The 21,904-nt window shown below is 40.2% G+C and overlaps 1 protein-coding gene across 1 annotated transcript in view; it reads left to right on the top strand.

Moving 5' to 3' along the window:
• LOC106651631 (IDLSRF-like peptide) overlaps positions 1-21,904 on the top strand; it is an 87,973-nt gene that overhangs the window by 47,523 nt on the left and 18,546 nt on the right. Inside the window, exon 2 of the mRNA XM_014370232.2 lies at positions 21,039-21,176. Within this exon, the coding sequence (XP_014225718.1) occupies positions 21,039-21,176 (138 nt within the window). The remainder of the gene's footprint in view (positions 1-21,038; positions 21,177-21,904) is intronic.

Below are 21,904 nucleotides of genomic sequence, written 5' to 3'. Positions count from 1 at the left end.
ATACTTCTCCGAGCCCGAGATACGCTCGTAAATTTAAACAGCGCACCAAGGCGCGTCGTACCTGGTGTACATAAAACGACGATTTCGGGAGCGGTTTTTCGCGCGCGCCACGCGCTTAGAAGGAGGGGGTTGAAGTTGGAGTATAAGAAAAAGACGCGACACTTTTTACCCGCGAACAAATGCGACTTTCCTTTTACTTTTCCCTTTATACTTTTTATTTTAAGAACAAATCTCCTTTCGCAAAAAAAAAGGATAGAAAGTAATAAGTCATGCGCGTATAAAGCGATGGATGTTCTTCTTACGCGGCGGTGGCGGCGGCGGATTGAGCTCGCGCCGCATACACACACATATATCCCGCCTACGCAAATATATGCATAAAACATCAGTTATATCTCGCGTAATATATGTACGTTTATCTGGTTCGACTGAAAATCTTTTGCACATATTGTATGTGTGTACCTAAAGCTGCTACTACCGCGTGCATACGTGTATAGATAAATCGATGCCGATATATTTTTTTTTTTTTTATTCGGCGCTCGCAAATCTATGTACTCTTTTCATTTTACACAAAGCTCCGTGTGTACACATGCATAATACTCGGATATCTCGCGTCTGCGTAGCTCGCACGAGTTGCAATAGAGAGAGAGAGAGAGAGAGAAAGAGAGAAAAACAGAAATGAGCTGAAATGTTTTCCATGCGTTCGAATAAAAAGTTTACGCCCCTGAAATCTCCGCACTCTGAGAGTTGTTGTGGCATTATTTTAGGGATACTAGATGTTTCAAACGCGCTTCGCGCGCGTCAATGGTTAGTTAAGAACTAACTGTCTGTTGACAGTTAGCAGCGCAGACGCTCATACACGGAGAAAATAATACAAGAAATATTGTTACATTCACAGTAAAAATTACTATTCTAAATAGTAATGTGACATCTATCGATTATCAGGAATTTTGATAATATTAAAACAAATATTCGTAAAGGTATTAAATATTCTAATAAAACTCGGTACAATAATTGCTATAGTGTATAGTAAAAATTTTACTGGAGTACATTTTATTTTATAGTTACATATTATATGTTAAAAACATAATACTAGTTAGAAAGATCTTAGCAAATGTTGTTGTACAAGCACGAAAAATTACACCTTGTATAGCAAAATTAGCTATGCATACAGTAACTTTTCTTGTGTGAGCTGACACAGGGTGGCGTTCACGACCATAGCCTTAAAAGTACTAAGTCGGCTAGGCCGGTGAGCACGAAAATGGACGGAGAGCCTCTAATTTCTGAGATCTAATTTTTACGCTACAAACAAACAAATTTATTGGTTGAGCTGAGTAGTGTACATTATACATTCGGAGTCACATAACTCCTATTGGTGAATATTAATTTAGTTCCTAAACGTTACAAACGTAAATTTAGTGTATAGCAGTGTTACATAACCTGCGGCCCGTTTGGGCAATATCCGTGTAGAATAGCCTCGCATAGCGACGGCACAGATAAGTCCAATCAAGCGAAGGACTCCAAAGGAAGCCGTCAATGTGATTTATCGGATGCTCAGCATCCAGAAGATATTATAAATCAGAAGAAGCGTAATTTAGTTGAACATGAAACGAAGAGAACGCTAGAAAATATGATAGTTTTTTAAAGGTAAGGGATACCGGGACCATACAGCTTATGGATTCGCAGTAAAGTAGCTGATAAGGAAGTAAGTCATTTCAAAATTGGCAGTCTGCTTTTCAAAAAGTATACAAGTATTAGAGATATATACAGACGAAGCCGATCAAAAGTTGAAGTAATATTAAAATCAAGAGAACGAGCAAATAACTTGGCTAATGATGAGAGTTTGTTAAACCATAATTTTGAAGCATATGTTCCTGGATTTCATCAAACGAGAAGAGGCATTATTAGAGGAATTGACTTGGAATTCAATAACGAACAAATAATGGAAGGCATTAACTGCCCTGATTTTACAAGTGTAATGGCAATAATGAGATTAAACAAGAAAGATAAAAGTGATCAATCTACAACTAATAAGTGGACTCCAATTAAATCTATAGTGGTCTCTTTTGAAGGTCAATCACTTCCACAGAGTATATACGTCTGGGGCGTGAAAATAAAAGTAGATCCTTAGTACAAAAAATCATGCAGTGCTACAGATGCTTTAAATTTGGACATACAACTAAGACATGTACACGGAAAAACTTTTGACCATGTTTCACACTCGAATACTGAAAACGAATCACACACGAGTTCTGCTGAGCTCGTTTCGTTACCAGCACTGAGTGCGATTCACGCTCAGCCTCGAGCGTGCATCGCGCTCGAGTTCAGCTGAGCTCGTTTCGTCACCAGCACTGAGGGCGATTGACGCTCGAGGCTGAGCGTAAATCAGGCTCGAGTTCGGCTGAGTTTGTTTCAGTGTTGCGGTGAGTGCGATTTACGCTCAGTCTTGAGCCACTCAGTCACAATTACTGAATAGATTTAACAAAAAATGAATAAATATTGAATATAAGAAATTTATATAGGGTGGTGGGGTGGGATTTTAACCAATGATAGTTTATGAAATGAAAAGATTATACATGTTATAGGAAATCTTATTCGCTTTCGAATGATATAATTATAAATGGGTGTTTCCAACTATTTTCAAAAGATATTAGATATAGAATCCAACATATTTCCCCTATGTTCTGTCATGCTAACGCTGTGTTCTGTGTAACGCATATATAGCCTTGCGCATACAGCGTTTTAATACAGAACCAACTTGCATCGCAACAGTCTCCTTGCAAAATGTCAGGATATTGTTGCCAAGTTTATAAAATAGAAAATGTATATATTTGTATTGCATTTATTTGAATGTTATTTGTATTGCTTAATGAATGTTTTATTACGAATTTTCGGAATTTCAGAAATTTTATTCAACAATAATAATGTTTTTCAATAAACTTAAATTACAGTGACTTCTACAAATTTTAAAAATTACATCGATTTCGTTTACCATTGAGCTATTTGAAAAATTCAAATTGCAATCACCAGCTTCTTAGGTTAAGCGCACGTAATAATTTTAAAGGCTAATTTTTTTCTATCAAAAAGTATTTTTATAAAGATGTTAGACACCATGCATAAGATCATTGTACGCAGATGCCTAAGTTAACGTTCAAAGAAATATTTTTATTTAAGTTTTTGAAACTCGACACATTCATCTTTCAAATTCATGATTCAGGATTAATACGCTCGCATCAGCAGAACCCGAGCGCATTTCGTGCTCGGGTCTGAGCATGAACTGTGATCGACTTCGAGCGCGAATATCTTTTCAGATTGAGTTGAGATAATATCCTGCTCAGCGTCGGTCATAATGCGCACTCGACAGAGCTCGAGGGCGTTTCGCGCTCGGGACTGAGCATGAATTGTGCTCGACTCAGAGCGTGAATGTATCTCTATGTATTCGAGCCTGAAACATGGTCAAAAGTTTTTCCGTGTAGAGGCAAGGAAATCTGTTTCAATTGTGGAGATATGAGACACGAGGAGAAATGCCCAAATGCAACTCCTACCTGTGCTAATTGCAGAGCTGACAGTAACATAAAAGAAGAAGATTGTTGTCATGTAAGCATTAGTGCTAATTGCCCCAAATTTCAAGAACAAAAGAAAATTAACGTCTTAATGGCGTATGACAATCTGACATTCTCAGAAGCTAAGGTACTAGTAAATAAGAAAAACAATAACAATTATTTCAACAGTACCATAAACAAAACTTATGAGGGATTTCCAACCCTGGATCTAAGTACATACCTGCCAAGAAAAATTCAACGCAATTCAGCACAGAGAGTGGAAAAAACAAAACACCCGACTTAAAATCTACACCAGTAGATAAGGAAAATAATAGTAGTGCAGCAGCAGCAGCAGCAGCAGTAACTTCAAACATTCAAAAAAAAGATAACAAGAACTATAATAACAAGAAAAAGGATGACATTCCTGAGTCGTCCATAGGCTCATCAAATTCTAAAGATAATCAGTTATTTAAACAAGAAACACCTTCACAATATGAATTTCCACCCCATTCAAGTCAGGATGGGTACAAACTAAATCTGATTAACACCACAGAGAAGCTTATGAGAAGAACCTCAACGAGTAATACTCTACAGTTCATGGACTACGAGGGCAATGAAGAAAATTAGAAGTGGAAAATCTTCAAAAGTATAGTATTTAATAAATGAGAAAGAAAATTTATGCAGATTCAACCTAGTTTGGAATATAATCAGTATTTACTCTCTCATTTCTATTTTATTTTATTAATTTTATTAATTTTAATTATTAAACTTAACTCACTTAAAATAAAAAATGGATCTTAATATCCTACAGTGGAATTGTAGAGGCATAAAAAACAAGGTAGAAACTGCAAAATTTTTCCAAGATTATGACATAATTGTTATCACAGAATCTCTTTTAAAAGAAGATGACAATTATCAGCCAAAAGGGTACAATGTTATTAGATTTGACCGGGATACTAACAAAGGAGGTGGTATCGCTTTCATTATTAATAATCATATTGTATTTGAGTTCCTTAAATTAAATGTAAATCTAACACAAATTGAAATAGGAGCTATTACAATCGAGTCTCGTATCGGCTCAGTTAATATAATAGCGTACTACAGAAGTCCTACGCATATACTAGGGAACACGTTTGATGCGTGGAAAAAAGAGTGGACTACTTTAACAGAGGAAATTAAAATGTTGGATAAATTTATGTTTCTTGGAGATTTCAACGCTTACCATCCATGGTGGGGTAGCATTGATACATGTTCCAATGGCAAATTTATGTCTGAAACTCTAGACTTAGAATATTATGCTCTCCTCAATGACGGTTCTCCAACTCATTTCTCAATAACGAATAATACTTACCATACTTCCAGTATAGACTTAACATTTGTTTCACCAAACTTATTATTATCTTTAGTCAAGTGGTATGTTCTAGAGGATATTTGGGGAAGTGACCACTTTCCTATCTGTATTAGTGGCTACATTTCTACTAATCAAAGTACAAAAATCGATTATAGATATAACTTGAGAAAAATTAATTGGTAAACCTTCATTGAGGAGCTAGAAAGGTGCAAAAATAAGTTTAATAATTTACAATATCTCAATTCAACTGTGATAACTAAATATGAAATATTTATTAATACAATAGATAAATGTGTTACAAAAGCGTTACCGGTAAAAAACCAAAAATTATCTAATAAGACTAACATTAAAAAAGCTAGAAATGCTAGTCAGAAATGTATATGGTGGAACGAAGAGTGTGAGAAAGCGGTAAGAGTAAGGAAGGCTAAATTAGCCTTTTTGAAGTATAGATGCGATTTACAAAAATATATTGACTACAAAAAAACCAGAGCAACTACAACGCGCACACTTAAAAACGAGAAAAAAAATCATTTGTCGATTTTTGCCAAACCATTAACAGAAATTTCCAAACTTTCTAGTGTTTGGTCGAAGATTAAGCTTTTTAAAAATGGCTATAATCGCCCCCCATCCACGAGCGGAAATAAAAACCTATTTGATTAAGCCCAAAAGACTCTCGATAATTTAGGCAAGGAAAAGGATACGTCCTTACTCCCACCACTCGAAAAGGTAACACTTTTGCTCCCTGTCAATATCGCGCGAAAGTTATTATCTCCATGACTACGGCAACCTACATTTTAATTATCGTTTGGGTTCGACTATGCAATAGATGAATTGTATAGATTTATTTTATGACGTGCATATGCCAGATTCATTAACTATTGTACGCAGAGAGAAAATATACGCGATTGAGGGAGTACATGTATCAAGCAAGAATCGCCGGAACGCTTGCCTGGCTCAATCGCTGGCTGTCCGGCGATGATAGCCGGAAACTCCACGCTGGGACTTGAGTCGAACTACGGCCGCGCGGCATTATTTAGTCTAATCGCTAAATTTATAACTCACTGAAAAAGTGCCTGAATGCACTTAAAAAAATAAATGAATCCACCATTCCGATAGGAAATTGTCTCAGCTTTCCAATGGTATGGTCAAATTTTCCGAAATTTTCATTTTTTCCTGAGAAAATCGCCGGGAAACCTTAAAAGTCGAATATCTCACAAAATAGGTTGACTCAAGTTCCAGCGTGCGAGCGACCAAAGCGACGCTAGAGTCTCCGGATATCATCGCCGGACAGCCAGCGATTGAGCCAGGCGGGCGTTCCGGCGATTCTTGCTTGATACATGTCCTCCCTCAATCGCGTATATTTTCTCTCCGTGTAGTACCATAATTTGATGTACACATTTCATTACATTTTTATAATATATTTCAATAAATTCTTTCAATTTTAAACGTTATTCTTGGTCACTCAAGTTTCTACTCGTCTACTCAGATTGAGTAAATTACTTAATTCAAATTTTCAAAATTTTACAAAATAAATATTTAATTGAATACAACTTTAAATCGAGTAATACTCTCAATTTAATTAAAAATATATAGGTGGGACACAAGAAGAAAACATATGGTACTAATACTTTCATGCTTATACTTTACGGGATCGTTTGTACTTTATTAACGCGATAGTTATCTATCTTTTACAATTATTTACTAATAATTTTAGTTATGTACTAATAAACATTATTATTGATGATATTTGTTGCAAAGCCCGCCGTCGACCAGCAGCCCTCGCTGCGCTCGGGCGGGGATAAAGAAAAATCGTATACGCGACTCGGGACAGAAGTCAAACGCCCGTCTCTGCGGGGCGTAATTTTCCTACTAAATTTCATTTACCCACGAAAAATTTAATACAATTTATATCAATGATTATTAATCTGTATAAGAAAAATTACTATAATAAATGGGATATTTTGATAGAATTCAAAAGAATAAATTTTTCCTACATTAAATAGTAAAAATTACTAAAATGTGTCGATGCCACCTCCTTACTAGATATTATAGTAATTTTTACTGTGAATTCTAACAATATTTATTATATTTTTTTCTGTATTGAGTCGGCTCCCTTCGGACGTCATTGTTAGTGTCAGCCAATCAGAAATCGTTTTATGCGGCCTCACTTTTCTTTTTTTAAAAACATTTTTTTAAAAAAATTTAAAAAATAAATAAAAATTTGAAAGAACTTCTTTCATTTTTCGTTATGAATAACTTATGGGGTACTTATACCAGTGATTGACCGCTTTCGACCAGTAAATGACCACTTTTGGATGTGCCATAATTATCGTTTTTCCTTGTTAAGGGGGAAAGGTATCTAAACCTACATTTATAAAAAATTTATTAATTATGAAGAAAAAAATTTTTTTGGATTATACAGAGAAAACTCAGTTTTCTTCACTCTTTTTTCAAAGTTTTTCACTCTGGAATATGAAAATTGAGGTTCCAGTCACCATAGAACCTTCCTCGATGAAGCAAGCCCACAGTCCTGACAGGTACCCCTTTGCCGTAGGATCCAGCTAGAACCTATCATGGTCCTTGGGGTTCAATCATGGTCCTTGGGGTCTCATTTTGATCATTAGATGTGTGGTTACAAACGCAAGCACTTTCAGATTTTTTTATTAATTATACACAATTTGCCAGCCACATATACACATTTATTCATTAATATATATGATAAAATGACAGATTATGCTACAACATAGCCTGAAAAAAGTGCTCATTTGTCCCAATACCTTTGAAAGTGCTTGCGTTTGTAGCCATTCTCATGTAGAACAATCCCTGAAAATTTCAGCTTATTTGCTCAAACGGTTCACATGGAAAGTTACGACAACAAAGCAATTTTGAGGTGAAACGTAACTGCTCAAGAGTTAAAAAAAACAAAAATACACCAATATATGTCATAATGATACTCTCAAGTCACTGAGGCTGCTTTAAACTTTTTGGACGATAAGAAACAGTAATTCAACTTGAATTTTCAACATATTAGACCTACAAGGACAATGTTCAATATCCCAGACAGACACACAAAGCCAAATGCGACAATTTCATCACTACATTTTATAAGTTGTACTAAAATGTTAGTATACGCTAATATAGGTTTTATGTGGAAACTGTTAACTAAGTTGATTATGTCAAAATCAACTTTTCACACAAATATACACAATTTCACATTAGAACTTGATCTCAGTCCTCTATCTATTCACTCACATTCATAAAACATTAATCATTGGATCTATAAATGGAAATAAAATCACTCAAAATTGATCAATTATCACTAATCTTGTTTATCACATGCAACATACAATATTATACATGATACAGTCATATACACATACATAAAGTACATACAGTGACATACATATGGCCGATTCTTGTGACGTTGTAGTCGTACAGCGGCCTGCCGTGACGCGCCGAGTGAACACAGAGTCGTGCTCACATTCGGAGCAAGGCTCTCGCTTGAGCTCGGTGGGTCTGCGGGCCGAAGGAGCGACTCGCGAGTGGGTCGCGAAGAGGGGGAAGCGCAAGCGGCCACACGCGAAGCCGCGATGCGTGTCGAGAGACTAGTCTGCGAGAGACAGTCGAAGGGTACAGTTACGATAATAGCTCTCCTCGTGCGATTTCGTGTGAGGGAAGTAGAGCGATTTGGTGAGTAGAATTTGCTCGTGTGGTTGTGAGTGCGAGTTGAGTGCAGACCACATCACCGTTGTGATACGTGTGTGTTTGCGTGGCGCATAGGTGTGCCAGCAAACAGCCTCGTCGGGTGTGTGGGTCTGCGAGCACTTGCACGTGCAAGTGTGAGCGTGAGTGAGTGTGTGAGTGTTAGAGAGGACGTGGTGATTGACCTCGTCGTCTGGGTTCGGCGTGACGCGGCCTCAAGGCCCTCAGGCGACCCGTGCTTCGGCACGACAGGCCTCTTGGCCTCGCGAACGCGAGTAATATCATCCGGATTTAGGCGCGAGAGATATCGGGACGCGGAGGTAGGCGCGATACATCGGCGCGTGCGAGCAGACCTAGCGTTGCATCGAATTCGCGAAGCCCTGAGCGAGTTGCGGGGTACCTGGGTTAGCCGGCCAGGTAGTCGAGTAGGAGAGTGTATTTGTGGCGTTCGTCGGCGACGACCTCGCGGTCGTCTGGCGCTCCGCACGTGCGGTAAAGCCGACGAGCACACCGAGACGCAAAAGATAAATTGCGGCGCATCTCCGAGCGATAAGCGAGGCGTACGTCGCCCGCGCGGATGCGTCGTCATATTCTCTGTGAAATCGAATGGCCAAAAAATTTTTTTTTCTGCAAATATGAAAAACTTGCTGTTCCCGATGTCAGAAATGTCCCCAAATTTTATTAGAATTTTTGGGACCATCTATCACTCTTTTTCAGAGGCCCGAAGTTGGCCATTTTAGGGTTTTTTTGAAATTCATGAAAAATCACAAATATTAAAATAATTCCTGGATTAAAGTAGAATGATTCAAAAGTAAAAGTGCCCAGCAACTTTTTTGTTGGAAATTGTCCAAATTTTCAGAAAAAAAATATGCCAAAGTGATTGGAACAATCTAGGTAAGTGTAAAGCAAAAAAACTGCCAAGTGGACATAAATGATGAAATCTAATCGAGTTCGAACCGGACTTTCATTTCCTAAACTATGTAAAAAGCTTCCCAAAGATGTCAACTACTGCCTGATAAAGTTTTGTAATGGGCCTTAAAGTTTAACGCAATGTAGACAACAATGTGTGGCGAAAAACATGCAAAAAAAGGCTGAAAATGGCTGTTTTTGGTGATTTTAGGCATTTTGGGCCTATTTTTGACCTTTTTTGCACGTTTTTCACTACCTGATGGTGGGATCAAATTTCCCGAAATTTTCAGTTTTACCTGGGAAAATCGCTGGAAAAACTTCAAGCTTAGAAGTATTCGTATTTATTAGAAAGAAATAAAGAAAAAAAATTGATTGATTGCAGACAAACTGGATGCCTTGGCCACAATTTTTACCGACCGAGCACAGAAAATGTATATTTTCGTAACTTGTTTTCTAGGCTGATTTTCGAAAAACGACTCTGTGGAGCCCTCCGTATTGTAGCTGTGAATAACTGCACCAAATTTCAGCCAATTTCATCGGATAGTTTTTCCGGAAAACAGGATCAAAATTTTTGACTAATGTTTGCAGGATAAAAAATTTTGATCCTGTTTTCCGGAAAAACTACCCGATGAAATTGGCTGAAATTTGGTGCAGTTATTCACAGCTACAATACGGAGGGCTCCACAGAGTCGTTTTTCGAAAATCAGCCTAGAAAACAAGTTACGAAAATATACATTTTCTGTGCTCGGTCGGTAAAAATTGTGGCCAAGGCATCACCTTAAATTTAATTTTTATGATTAAATTTAATGTTATTTTTTTTAATTAATTTTTTTATTTCAACATCATAATAATCTGGATAAATAAATAACACGATGTATTAAAAATGATCAAAAATATGTTTCGTCACGATCTTCGGCCTGCAGCCGCCAAGCAAATATTATATAAATCGTGGTTATTCAGGTCCTCGATGATCATATCGCAGCAGAGAAACGGCAATCGGTAGTGTATCAGCTCTCTGAAACATTCCAGTGCCCAGCCCAGGAAAAATCGTCTGGATAGTTTCTCGCACAAATGCACGACGCAAGCCTCCGCGTGCTCTTCGGTAAATCTGTCCCATCTCATCGAGCACGCGAGCTCCAAGTAATCCGCGGGTGCGACTCGTTTTGTAGCCTCTTTGGGTGTCAGCTGTATTAGGTCGTAGAGCGAAAGGTCCGACTTTACCATCGTCACTTTCGATTTGCCGGCCAACATCTCGTCAACGTACCAATATTTTTCAAGACTCGTCGACTTCTCGTATAAACCGAAATCAGCGAATAATTCCATGACCCTCATGGCTATGGTCCGGTCCATCTCGTATCCATGTTTATCTAAGCACTCGATAACGACCAGAATGCCAGATGCTATTCTCAATCTAACATAATTTTCTTTATATTTGATGTTTTCCGGGTTGAATCTCTGGCAAAAATCATCCACGGTGGGGGGGAAGACACTAGGCAGAGCAGCGCCGTTAGCCAATAGCGCATCGATCGCGTCCGGCAGGAGGCTCGTCAGAGCCAGATCCAGCGGTGTCCGACCCAACGCGTCCCGGGCATCGACGTCCACCGGTCGATCGAGTTCTGCGTTGATATGGAAGTACATATTCGCGAAGCCGTCGTCTTGGTCCCTCTTGCAAATGTCGTGCAGAGGTTCCGCTGTTGAAGCACCCCTTCTCAGCAGCGATTTTACCAAGTTTCTGTGGCCCCGAGACAGAGCCAAATGCAGCGGCGTGTTGCCCAAATTATCTTGAACATTGACCAGCACCTGCTGACCGACTTCGGAATTGACAGTGAAAAATCGTTCCGCCAAATCGTCGTCTTGGCCTCTCCTGCAAATAAGGTGCAGAGCCGTCATTCCATCATCATTGACCAAGTTCGGGTCAACGCCTCTTCTCAGTAGCAATTCCATCGAGTTTTTGTAGCCGCAACACACAGCCACGTGCAACGGCGTGAAACCCGAGCGGTCTCGGGCGTTTATATCCACCGTCCGATCCCTCCCGTCGACGACTTCGAAGAACAGCTCGACCCAACGATCGCCGTAATAGCAAATGCGGTTCAAGGGCGTGCTCAAGCTCGTATCGGCGCCTCGCCTCAGCAGCACCTCGGCCGAGCGAATGTTATGGTTAGCCAGAGCGCAGGCCAAGGGTGTCTGGCCTTTATTGTTCAGGGCGTCGATCATCACTGGCCGACCTAATTCTTCATTTATCCTTAGGAATACGTTCAGCAAGGTCGGATCGTCGTACTTCTTGCAAATGATGTGCAGTGGAGTCATCCCTTTGTCGTTGGTTGCGTTCGAATCGGCGCCGTGTCTCAACAACACTTCGACCATATTCGAGGCTTCTCTCTTCACCGCCAGGTGCAGCGGTGTATTGCCTTTGTCGTTCCGGGCGTTGATCGGCAACGGCTTGTAATCGTCGTTACCGAATATCATGTCCGCCAAGCCATCGTTGCCTTCGCCCATCTGGCACACGTGGTGCAGACCGCTATTTCCATCGTAGTCGGCCACGTTCGGATTGGCACCCATTTCCAGCAGAAATCGCGCCGTTCCCGTGCGATAGTAGTTCAGTGCCACGTGGAGCGGCGTATTTTGAAACTCGTCGAGATGATCGACCTGCACCCGATATTTTTCGTCGCTGAGCTCGAACAACATCCTCGCCAAGTCGACATCATCGTGATTCTCGCAAATAACGTTCAGAGGCGTCATTCCATCGTCATTGACCGAGTTGGGATCGGCGCCGGCTCTCAGCAGCAATTCGGCCACCTCTCTGTTTCGGCACTGCATGGCCAAGTGCAGGGGTGTGCGTTTTCTCCTTGGCCAAATAAGATTGGGATCTAGACCGAGCTCGAGAAATTTTTTCACAACGTCTGTACGGCCGAACCAGCAGGCCACGTGGAAATGCGACAATCCAGATCTGTCGGTGTAATTCACGTGGTTTCCGTCGTATATGTCGAATAGCGAATCTGCCACGACAGGCCAATTGAAACGACACGTGAAATCGTCGCGTTGACACAAGTGATGCAGTGGCGTCGTACATCTCGGCGATTGCTTGCCGCTTTTACTTTTGGGTTTGACTTTGTAGCCGCTACGCGCCACGAACTCGATGAATAATTTTGCCTCGTCGTATTTCATACTTCTCGCGGCCTCCGTGATAAGCCAATTAATCTCTTTCGTTGGAAAAATTACCGGAAGGTTGGGAAGTCGGCCCCGCCAATCACTGATCAAGGGACGAAGTTTATCAAGAAATTTATATTTATTTTTTCCTTTGGCTATTTTACGCATGGTCCTCAATTTCTTCCAACTCTCGTAATCGTCCTGGGCCATTGTTCAACACACTAACACACGTACAATCACAATCACAATCACAATCACTTATAATTCAAGATGTATTTTATAATTTCTTTAACGAAAAATTACTCGATACAATATGTTCGATCTGTTCACGCTGCGGTGCAGTCCCGTATGCGGTATGTTCCGTAAAAGCACTAATGACTATACACGACGAACGCGTTTTCAATGAGAGCAGTTTAAGAAGCGGACTGGCTATTTATAGAATACGATATGGACACGCCCATGTGCGCGCTCGACAGAGACAGAGATAGACATACGATGAGATATATGAGTTAGCGATGACGCTGCATAGACGCTGCAATAGAAAAATACGTTCACCAATTGAGGCACGGTTTTAAACACATGGTTCAAATATTGGAGCGCGTCAATTTTTCCATTCATGTTTTGAGGTTACTGGAGTACTAACTGTTGCAAGATTCTTGTAGTTATACGTGAACAAAATTATTATTTTTCTTATCTATTGAACTCTGAAATAAGGATGGGTTTAAATAAATTGGTTGTGACGATTTATTTAAATTTATATTATGATTTTTTATTATTGAATCAAATAAAGAAATACCCATTGGTTTGCATTGCATCATTAATTACGTGATGACGCGATGTTTCGAGGACGCGTAGCAAACACACGCGCGATTATCGAAGCTTTGTTATAGCGCTATAATTAATTTATGCAGCCCTCAGACGCACTGGCACAGCCCCTTCCAACACGCACTGGGTCGGATGGTTCCCGAGTAGGACTTAGGCCTGCCTCGTTTCATCATGAGGCTTCAGGTCGTTTTCCGCCAGTTTCGCGCAGCCTTCACTTTACTCCGCCGTACTCTTTTTTATAAAGTATATATAGATAGATGGAAAGTAGAAAAGTAGGAAAAAAGATATAAAGCAGTAAGTAGATATAACTATGCGAATTCTTGGTTTTTTGAATTTTATACTCGTCTTCGTACTTCCCCAATTCGTCGTGTTGGAGACTAGTTGTACACGGAGAGAAAATATACGTGATTGAGGGAGGACATGTATCAAGCAAGTACTCTAGCGTCGCTTTGGTCGCTCGCACGCGGAACTTGAGTCAACCTATTTTGTGAGATATTTGACTTTTAAGGGTTCCCGGCGATTTTCTCGGGAAAAAATGAAAATTTCGGAAAATTTGACCATACCATTGGAAAGCTAAGACAATTTCCTATCGGAATGGTGGATTCATTTATTTTTTTAAGTGCATTCAGGCACTTTTTCAGTGAGTTATAAATTTAGCGATTAGACTAAATAATGCCGCGCGGCCGTAGTTCGACTCAAGTCCCAGCGTCGAGTCTCCGGCTCTCATCGCCGGACAGCCAGCGATTGAACCAGGCAAGCGTTCCGGCGATTCTTGCTTGATACATGTCCGCCCTCAATCGCGTATATTTTCTCTCTGTGTAGTCAAGTGGTAGACAAATTTGAATAACCGATTGTTTGCGGATAGTCGAGTGGTTTTCGAGTCTTTGAACTTTTTCGATTGTGCTGTATGTTTATTATCCTCGTTCCACGAGGGGTCTTTGTCGTTTTTACTCACAGTTGCAATTTTTGTCTTTCATAAACTTTGAGGGCTTAGAATCGAAAAAATTTTTAAACATTTTTCCTTCCCTTTCCGAATTATTACTTACAAATACAAAAATGTTTATGTTTTACCGAGATACAGCTGTTTCCGCGAGGCTTTTTCGTTAACTTTGTGTGTTAACTTTTTTTTTCTTTTCTGGTGAACCCTGTTTGAGATTCCTTAGTGCAAGATTCAGGGTTGACCTTTTCAGCTATAACACCATAGTCGCATACACTTCTTTAAAACATCAATTAGTTGTTTTATAATAGAGATAACAACAACGTAAAATGAAAAATAAATTATGCTCATTTTACGTCCATGTGAGAGATGCGAAAGAAAACAAGAATTGAATAAAATTAGTTTTTAAAACATCACCGCAGTCGATGGGCGGGCCGATGACCGACACGCCTACGCCGGCGGCAGCTGTGGTGTCGTTTTCTTGCGTCGGTGAAAGTGTGCACCGCGAAAGACATGTGTACACATCCAAATCAGATGTCGTGTAGTTAATAAATTAGTACACGCAGTCGATGGCTGTTGACCGATTTGAAAGTCTACCGTCTACCGAGATGATGCGCGCCGTTGCGACTGTAGAGCCATGTGCGACTGTATTGCTTGCTGATGCAACTGACCGACTGGCCGTGTATCCGACTAGAGCGATGTAACTTTTCTGCCTTGGGCAGTTTTTCCACGATGGAAAGAAATATTCTTTTGAGAAATTGAATAAAATTTTTTTCGATTTTAAGCCCTCTTTGAGCCATTAATTTTACATCAATAATTTATTATTGGTTGAGGCTTTCTAAAATATTAAGTCATGCTTTAAACAATTTAATTTTTCATATATTTATTGAAAAACAGTAAACATATTAACATCAAATTGTAAATTCCATCAAGTCCAATGGAGATACTTGTTCATTTTAATATCTATATATTTGATACGAGATGACGTTAAAATGAATGAAAAATTTAAATTGTTATTTAAATTAATGATTGTATTTTCATTAATATGAAGAATCGCAACTCCCTTTTTATTATTTATTTATTTGAATAACAATCATATAGAAAATCTATAACACTTAATAATAACACCAGTCTAAAAAAAAAAAAAAAAATACAAAAAAATATGCTCATTATCTTCACTAATTTTGGCCCGTAGTCGCCAAGCAAATATTGTATAAATCCTCGTTGTTCAAATTCTCGATGATCATGTCGCACATCTCGAGTGGCAGCCGATAGTGTATCATTTTGCAGAAAGAATCCAATGCCCAGCTCAAGAAGTTGTAGTTGTTAAAATTCATTTTTTTCACTAATCACTTACGCAATCACTATGAGAATCAAAAATCATTTTCTTTCTTTTTTTTTGTTTTTTGCGAGAATCACTCGAGTACTGACTGATGAAAATTTCTTGGTACACTCGGCTAAATAAGTATACAGACTGTACAGTCCACACACAGCACTAAGTCACGTACAAAATAAATATTTTTTTTTTTACGAAAATCATACGCGATGCGATCTTTGTAGATGTTCACGCTGTGGCTTCACATCGTGTACTGATCTATCTATACATTTTAAAAAGTATATAGATTCATGTACATCAATCGAAACTGTACAAAAGAAAGTTAAGTAGGAGGAGTCTCAAATTTCATTCGGGGCCCCTTGTGTGTGTGTGTGTGTGTGTGTGTGTGTGTGTGTGTGTGTGTGTGTGTGTGTGTGTGTGTGTGTGTGTGTGTGTGTGTGTGTGTGTGTGTGTGTGTGTGTGTGTGTGTGTGTGTGTGTGTGTGTGTGTGTGTGTGTGTGTGTGTGTGTGTGTGTGTGTGTGTGTGTGTGTGTGTGTGTGTGTGTGTGTGTGTGTGTGTGTGTGTGTGTGTGTGTGTGTGTGTGTGTGTGTGTGTGTGTGTGTGTGTGTGTGTGTGTGTTTGTGTGTGTGTGCGCTCGCGCCCGCCGCATAGATATAATTTAAAAGAACGCTTGGATACACTGAGAAAAACATCGAGTAGTGGTCAGCGTTGGTTTCAATGGGCTTCACGCTCATATAGTCTATGATCGAAATATACCGTGGATAGAGCCCTGAAACCAGCACTGTCAGGCACACGATGGGCAAAAATCTCAATTTTTAATTTGTAGTCTCCTCGTAAAAGAAGTGTTCAATCTTTGTGACATTTTTTCGAGAAAAGTTTATTATGAATTAAAATTTTTATTTATCCATTTAATATCCAATAAAATATAAAACATTCCATAAAAAAACACTTCTCTTCTCGATAGCGAAAAGGTAGTGACGAGTAGTGAGGAGCGATTATTTCGTCACGTAGGCATTCGACATGTGGCGAACGTTCGTTTGCATAGATAACGCCTTCGCTAGGCGGAGACAAAGTCAGCGAGTATAAAACCTCGTGGAAAAAATATGCGATAGACTTTTGATTTACGATTGTACGAGACCCATCGTGATTGATTGTGCTTAGCGACTTGTACGTGCGATAATTTTAGTTGGAATGGAAAATAACTCGACAAATTTTGGAACCTTTGTTGTTAATTCAAATGATATTTATGCGTTAGCTCCTGTACTTGATATGTAACAAAAGCGCGCGTGCAGAGTTTAAAATCGTTTTCTTTGTTCGAACAAAAGTTATTGGGGAAACCAATGCGTCGGCATGCGTTGCATTCGAAAACGTAATCTCTTGTATGCTCGATCAAAACCTCGAGCAGCCTTGGTATTTTGTTTGTAACTTTTGTTTGAACGAAAGTACGATTTATTTTGACCTGTTTGAATGAATACATGTGTATTTTCGAAAATTCATAACAGACTTACCTCGATTGAATAAGACAAAGACATTCATTATAATGTCTCATATTTAATAATTTTTTTAGTAGTGAATATGCTCCGCGCACCGTTAACTCAATAAATATGTATAAAGTACAACTCACGACTACCTACTTATTTTTCCTTATACATCCCAGTTACCAAATTAAACCCGACTCCGACTGATGCACGTGTCGAATTTGACATCGAGGAGGTTACACCAACGCGACCACGCGAGAATCACACACATACCGGAAGCTATATGTACAAAGAGACAGGTGCTGCGTAGTCGACGTGTAGAAAGTCATATCTCCTTTATAAACAGCTGCACCAAAGAAGCAGCTCTGTTTCTCTTTCTTTCTCTCGCTATTGCTCTCGTTAACACTTTGATTCTCTCTTAAGGCGCAAAGCTACAAGTCATACACTCTCTTCAAAATTCACTTCGACGCTAATTATTTTACGACTTGAATCAAGTACTCTTGAGTTATCTATATTCATTCTTGTATTTATTAACTCATTGCTCGAGGCATAAAAGAGTAATTGAAAAAGTTCGAGCAATCGACTCGAACTCGAAGAGAAAAAAACAACTCGAGTCGAGTCGAGTTCTATCGCATACAGCTCGAGCGCCGTAAACAGTGCGCTCATTAATAGGACAATCGCCTCGGCCACGTATTTTTTTTTCTCAATGAATAAACGATGTATTTAGGAATGAACCTGGGCAGCAGGCACGAAATTCCATAAAAAAAAAAAAAACAAACACAGCTGCGCGCAAGCTCAGAGATTAAGATTGTGCGATGGAATTAGAAGAGCCGCGTATTTTTATATTACACGTTTATATATTTACGCCGGCTTGAACTCGTTTTTTCTCGTTTTACCTCTGCGCCTTTCGGTGCCGGCCGAGAGTGAAGCCGCGCCCGTGTATATAAAACGAGTTTATGTATATACGTGTTTTCAGACCAACGTATTCCCCTGCACTGTGGATGTACGTATATATTTCCTCTCTGCCTTTCTTTCTCTAACTCCATAATAAATACACACAATGTACATTTGTACGACTATGCTCTTTTTTTTCACTTCGCCTCAGCTCGCCGAGTCTAGTCCCTTTAATACGTATCAGCGTTGGAGAACATGAAAAATTTACATCACAAAGAGAGTCCGTGCTCTCTCTCTCTCGCACATAGAAGAAGAACACCAGAGAAGAGAGATAAGAAAAGATATCGTATAGCACAATAAAGATTAAAAACACGAGCTCCGACGTATTACTGACAATTTTTCGTATCCCATTAAAGCTCCTCTTTCTCCTTCTCTCTCTCAAAATTTTCCAACGCTCCGAAATCCATCCCAATTTTCATCGTTATACACCCAGCCAGCCGCACTGGCCTTTCTGTTCAAAAAGTTTCGAGCTCGCTCTCTCGCTCGCTCGTGCGCACGAACAAAGAGAGAAGCGAGCGTAAGTAAGTAAGTAAGTAAGTAAGTGCTGTATATACAACGCACCTCGAATTTCAGCTTTAAAGCTCAGTGCAGTTGGTTTAAGCTAGCTAGCTACCTGCTGCTGCACAGGTGGAAATTTCGCGCGCGCCCACACATTATCATTGTGTATTATTATATACAGCGCTGCCCCCCCCCCCCCCCCNNNCCCCCCCCTTTACCCGACGCTACACGCGAGCTCCTTGTCTACCACTGCAGCGTACCTATGCTGCTGCTGCGTTTCGTGTGCGTGTGTATACGCGTGTTTGCCTTTAATCTGCACCGTAGCAGCAGCAGCAGCTCCTTTTGCGCCTTTTCTCCGCACGGTGAGCGCGAGGCGTACAGTTTTCACGCGATTATATATATATAGCTCGTGGCTGCGGTGATTAAAACCCTCTCTCTCGTACATCAACTGGCTGGTAGGTGGATGGGCTGGTTATATATACATATTATATACACGTTCGAGTCCCCGGAGCTATGATATACGCGTACGTACGTACGTACGGGGCGCGCAAGAGATTAATTATCGTTAATGTCTGACTTTTCTGCGACGAGCAGCTATACGCTACGCTGTCTAATTAGTGGATCAAGGACGAACAATCAAACGTATAATATGACGTACTATGATAATGTGTATCGCTATAGATCCTATTGCATTTTGAGTCTCGGAGAAGGACGAGTATAACATTTATTATTATTCATTCGTGCGTATACGTGTTACGATTTGTATGGACTTTTGTGCACGGTATCTTATCTCTCTTCGTCCTATAATGTATTCCCTTCGTACGGTATTTTTCTTTGAATTCAGACTCCCGTACCCGTCTGTCTGTGTGGCTTTAAACGTCGACGTCGACGACTCTCGAGCAACTACTCCTTTTAACTTTAAAGCCTGGAATTATATCAAACGAACGTCGCTGCTGCGGCCGTCTATAGTAGGACGAATGACTAAAGGCTCCCGCAACTTCGTCCCTTTTGTGCCTTATCTTGCCCCGCTTGGAAAAACCCGACGGATATATAGAAAAGTGGTCTCCTCCTATACTTACCCGTGCACAGCTTATGCAGTAGCACGAGAGCAATACGACGACGACGACGACGACATTCGGTCGTCATACTGCATTACGACAAAGAAGACCGGAGATCGTATAGCGGCGGCGTTACGATTCATTATCTTGAGAGCCGCGTGGAGCCGCTGTTATGTCGGCTGCGCAACGACGACGAGACGGACTTTATATACGCCTGAAACAATTTGAGTCCGTTAAAAAGACTCACAGAACGTATACTCCTTTTAGCCACCCGATCATTGGCTCTTCTTTACTTCTTTTACGAACTTTTACGTAGCTCTCTCTCTCTCTCTCTCTTTGTTGCTTTCCTTCTGACCCCCCCCCATCCCCTTTTAGCTTTTATCGCCCCTGCGCGAGAAAACACTTCTGACGATTCGCTCTCTATCTAGCTCGAGCGAATGACTCTTCATCGACTCTCGACATTTAGTTCATGTACCAGCGCTGGAAGCTCCAAGCTAATTAATTATTCGTTACTTTATTGTAGCCAATGTAGCGCTAAAGATAATATTCAATAATAAACGTACAGAAAAAGGCAATAAATCGATACGTTCGAGAATTAAAATTATACTCTTTTGCTGTTCTGCTTGATTCAATTATAGCAATTATGTCTTTGTTCGCTCTCTATCTTTCTCTCGACGACTTTCGGGAAACTTTCTTATATTTGGCACGCGTATAGTACAAAATTAAATTATATATGGCCTGTGTAGCAGCTTATTAAACCTTGACAAGCTCGACGTCGTACGTTTTATTTATATTTCATTGTGTAAAAATATATACCAATCGAATCGATAGAGCTGCTTTCTATCACTGGAAAATACTGAAAATTCTATTCTATTCAACAAAAATAATGAAATCCGATCCGCGAGAGAGAGAGAGAGCGTGAAAGGACAAAGATCATGAATATTGCGTGCCGCATCTGCTGCTACTGCTCGCGCGCGCACACGTGGTACAAAAATACAATACATTTGTTTGACGTATGAATTCTCGATATATATATTTGATTGCAAATATACTACTATGCAGCTGAGGCAGCTGCAGCGCGTCGATATAATGCATCACGCGCGTCACGCAGCTTTCGTAAAATTCAACGCACGTTCAACGAGAGCGAGAGAGAACGTAATACACGATGTAATTCCAAATTTACATTCAAAAATTTTATTCTCTATCCGTATACATATAATATGCTCAGTACGTATGCCCTAAGCTGTAAATAAATTTCAACACATTCTGATTTATTCTTTTTTCTTTTGCATGATATACGCAGACGGAGGAGAGGCTTGTCATCCCTACAAGCCGTTCAAGTGCCCGGAGGACGGCACCTGCATATCCATACAGTATCTGTGCGACGGAGCGCCCGACTGCCGCGAGGGATACGACGAGGACCCGAGGCTATGCACTGCTGGTGAGTTCGGTATTCACATATATTGTGACGTGCGAGGTTTTGGGCACTAGCCCATGCTCGGCCTGCCGTCTAATTATTTCTTACTGAGGCTCCGGTTAGCTTATCGTTGAGTCTTACCTCAGAAAGGGTCGAGCCGACACCAAGTGCGCCGCGAGCGTCGGCAGTCCAAGCTGAAAATAAGTGAGAAGGGTTCGCGAAAAGACTACGAAAAATGTACTTTTGCACACAAAGACTCGTTTCTTTATTTAATCGAACTCTCAACGCTCATCAATACAACCATCACTTCGTTCGCGCTTCGTCTCGCTATCTCGTATCTCATGTCCTCGCCACCATCGGATCATGCCTCGGACGCAATTGATCATACGCGAGTCCAAGGGGAACACGCGCGGATTACAACGTTAGTCGGACGCGAGTCCCAGTCAAGTGCCGCGTAATTGCACTGCGCGCAATCGGCTCGTTTCTCCGAAATACGGTCGATAGTCCGGGCGCCAGCTATGGGTCGAGTATGCATTTTCAGGTCCTTAAGGTAACCAAAGCTTTTTATAGGTTTTTTGGTGTGCTGAATCGATTTAGCTTGGTTACCAAGCGTTAAAATTGGTATTTTAAAAGTTATTAACAAATTTATTGTTTATAACTAAAAAAATTTGTTTAAAAAAATCTGAAAAAATTCACACGTATTCTTTGACTAATTCTAAGACTATTTTGTTCTTTGCATTTTTTCGTTTTAG

Source organism: Trichogramma pretiosum, unplaced genomic scaffold (assembly GCF_000599845.2).
Source record: "Trichogramma pretiosum strain Unisexual culture from Peru unplaced genomic scaffold, Tpre_2.0 scaffold158, whole genome shotgun sequence".
Taxonomy (NCBI): Eukaryota; Metazoa; Arthropoda; class Insecta; order Hymenoptera; family Trichogrammatidae; genus Trichogramma; species Trichogramma pretiosum.
Note: the sequence above shows the minus strand (reverse complement) of the source record. Positions and strands in the feature narration are given on the sequence as shown.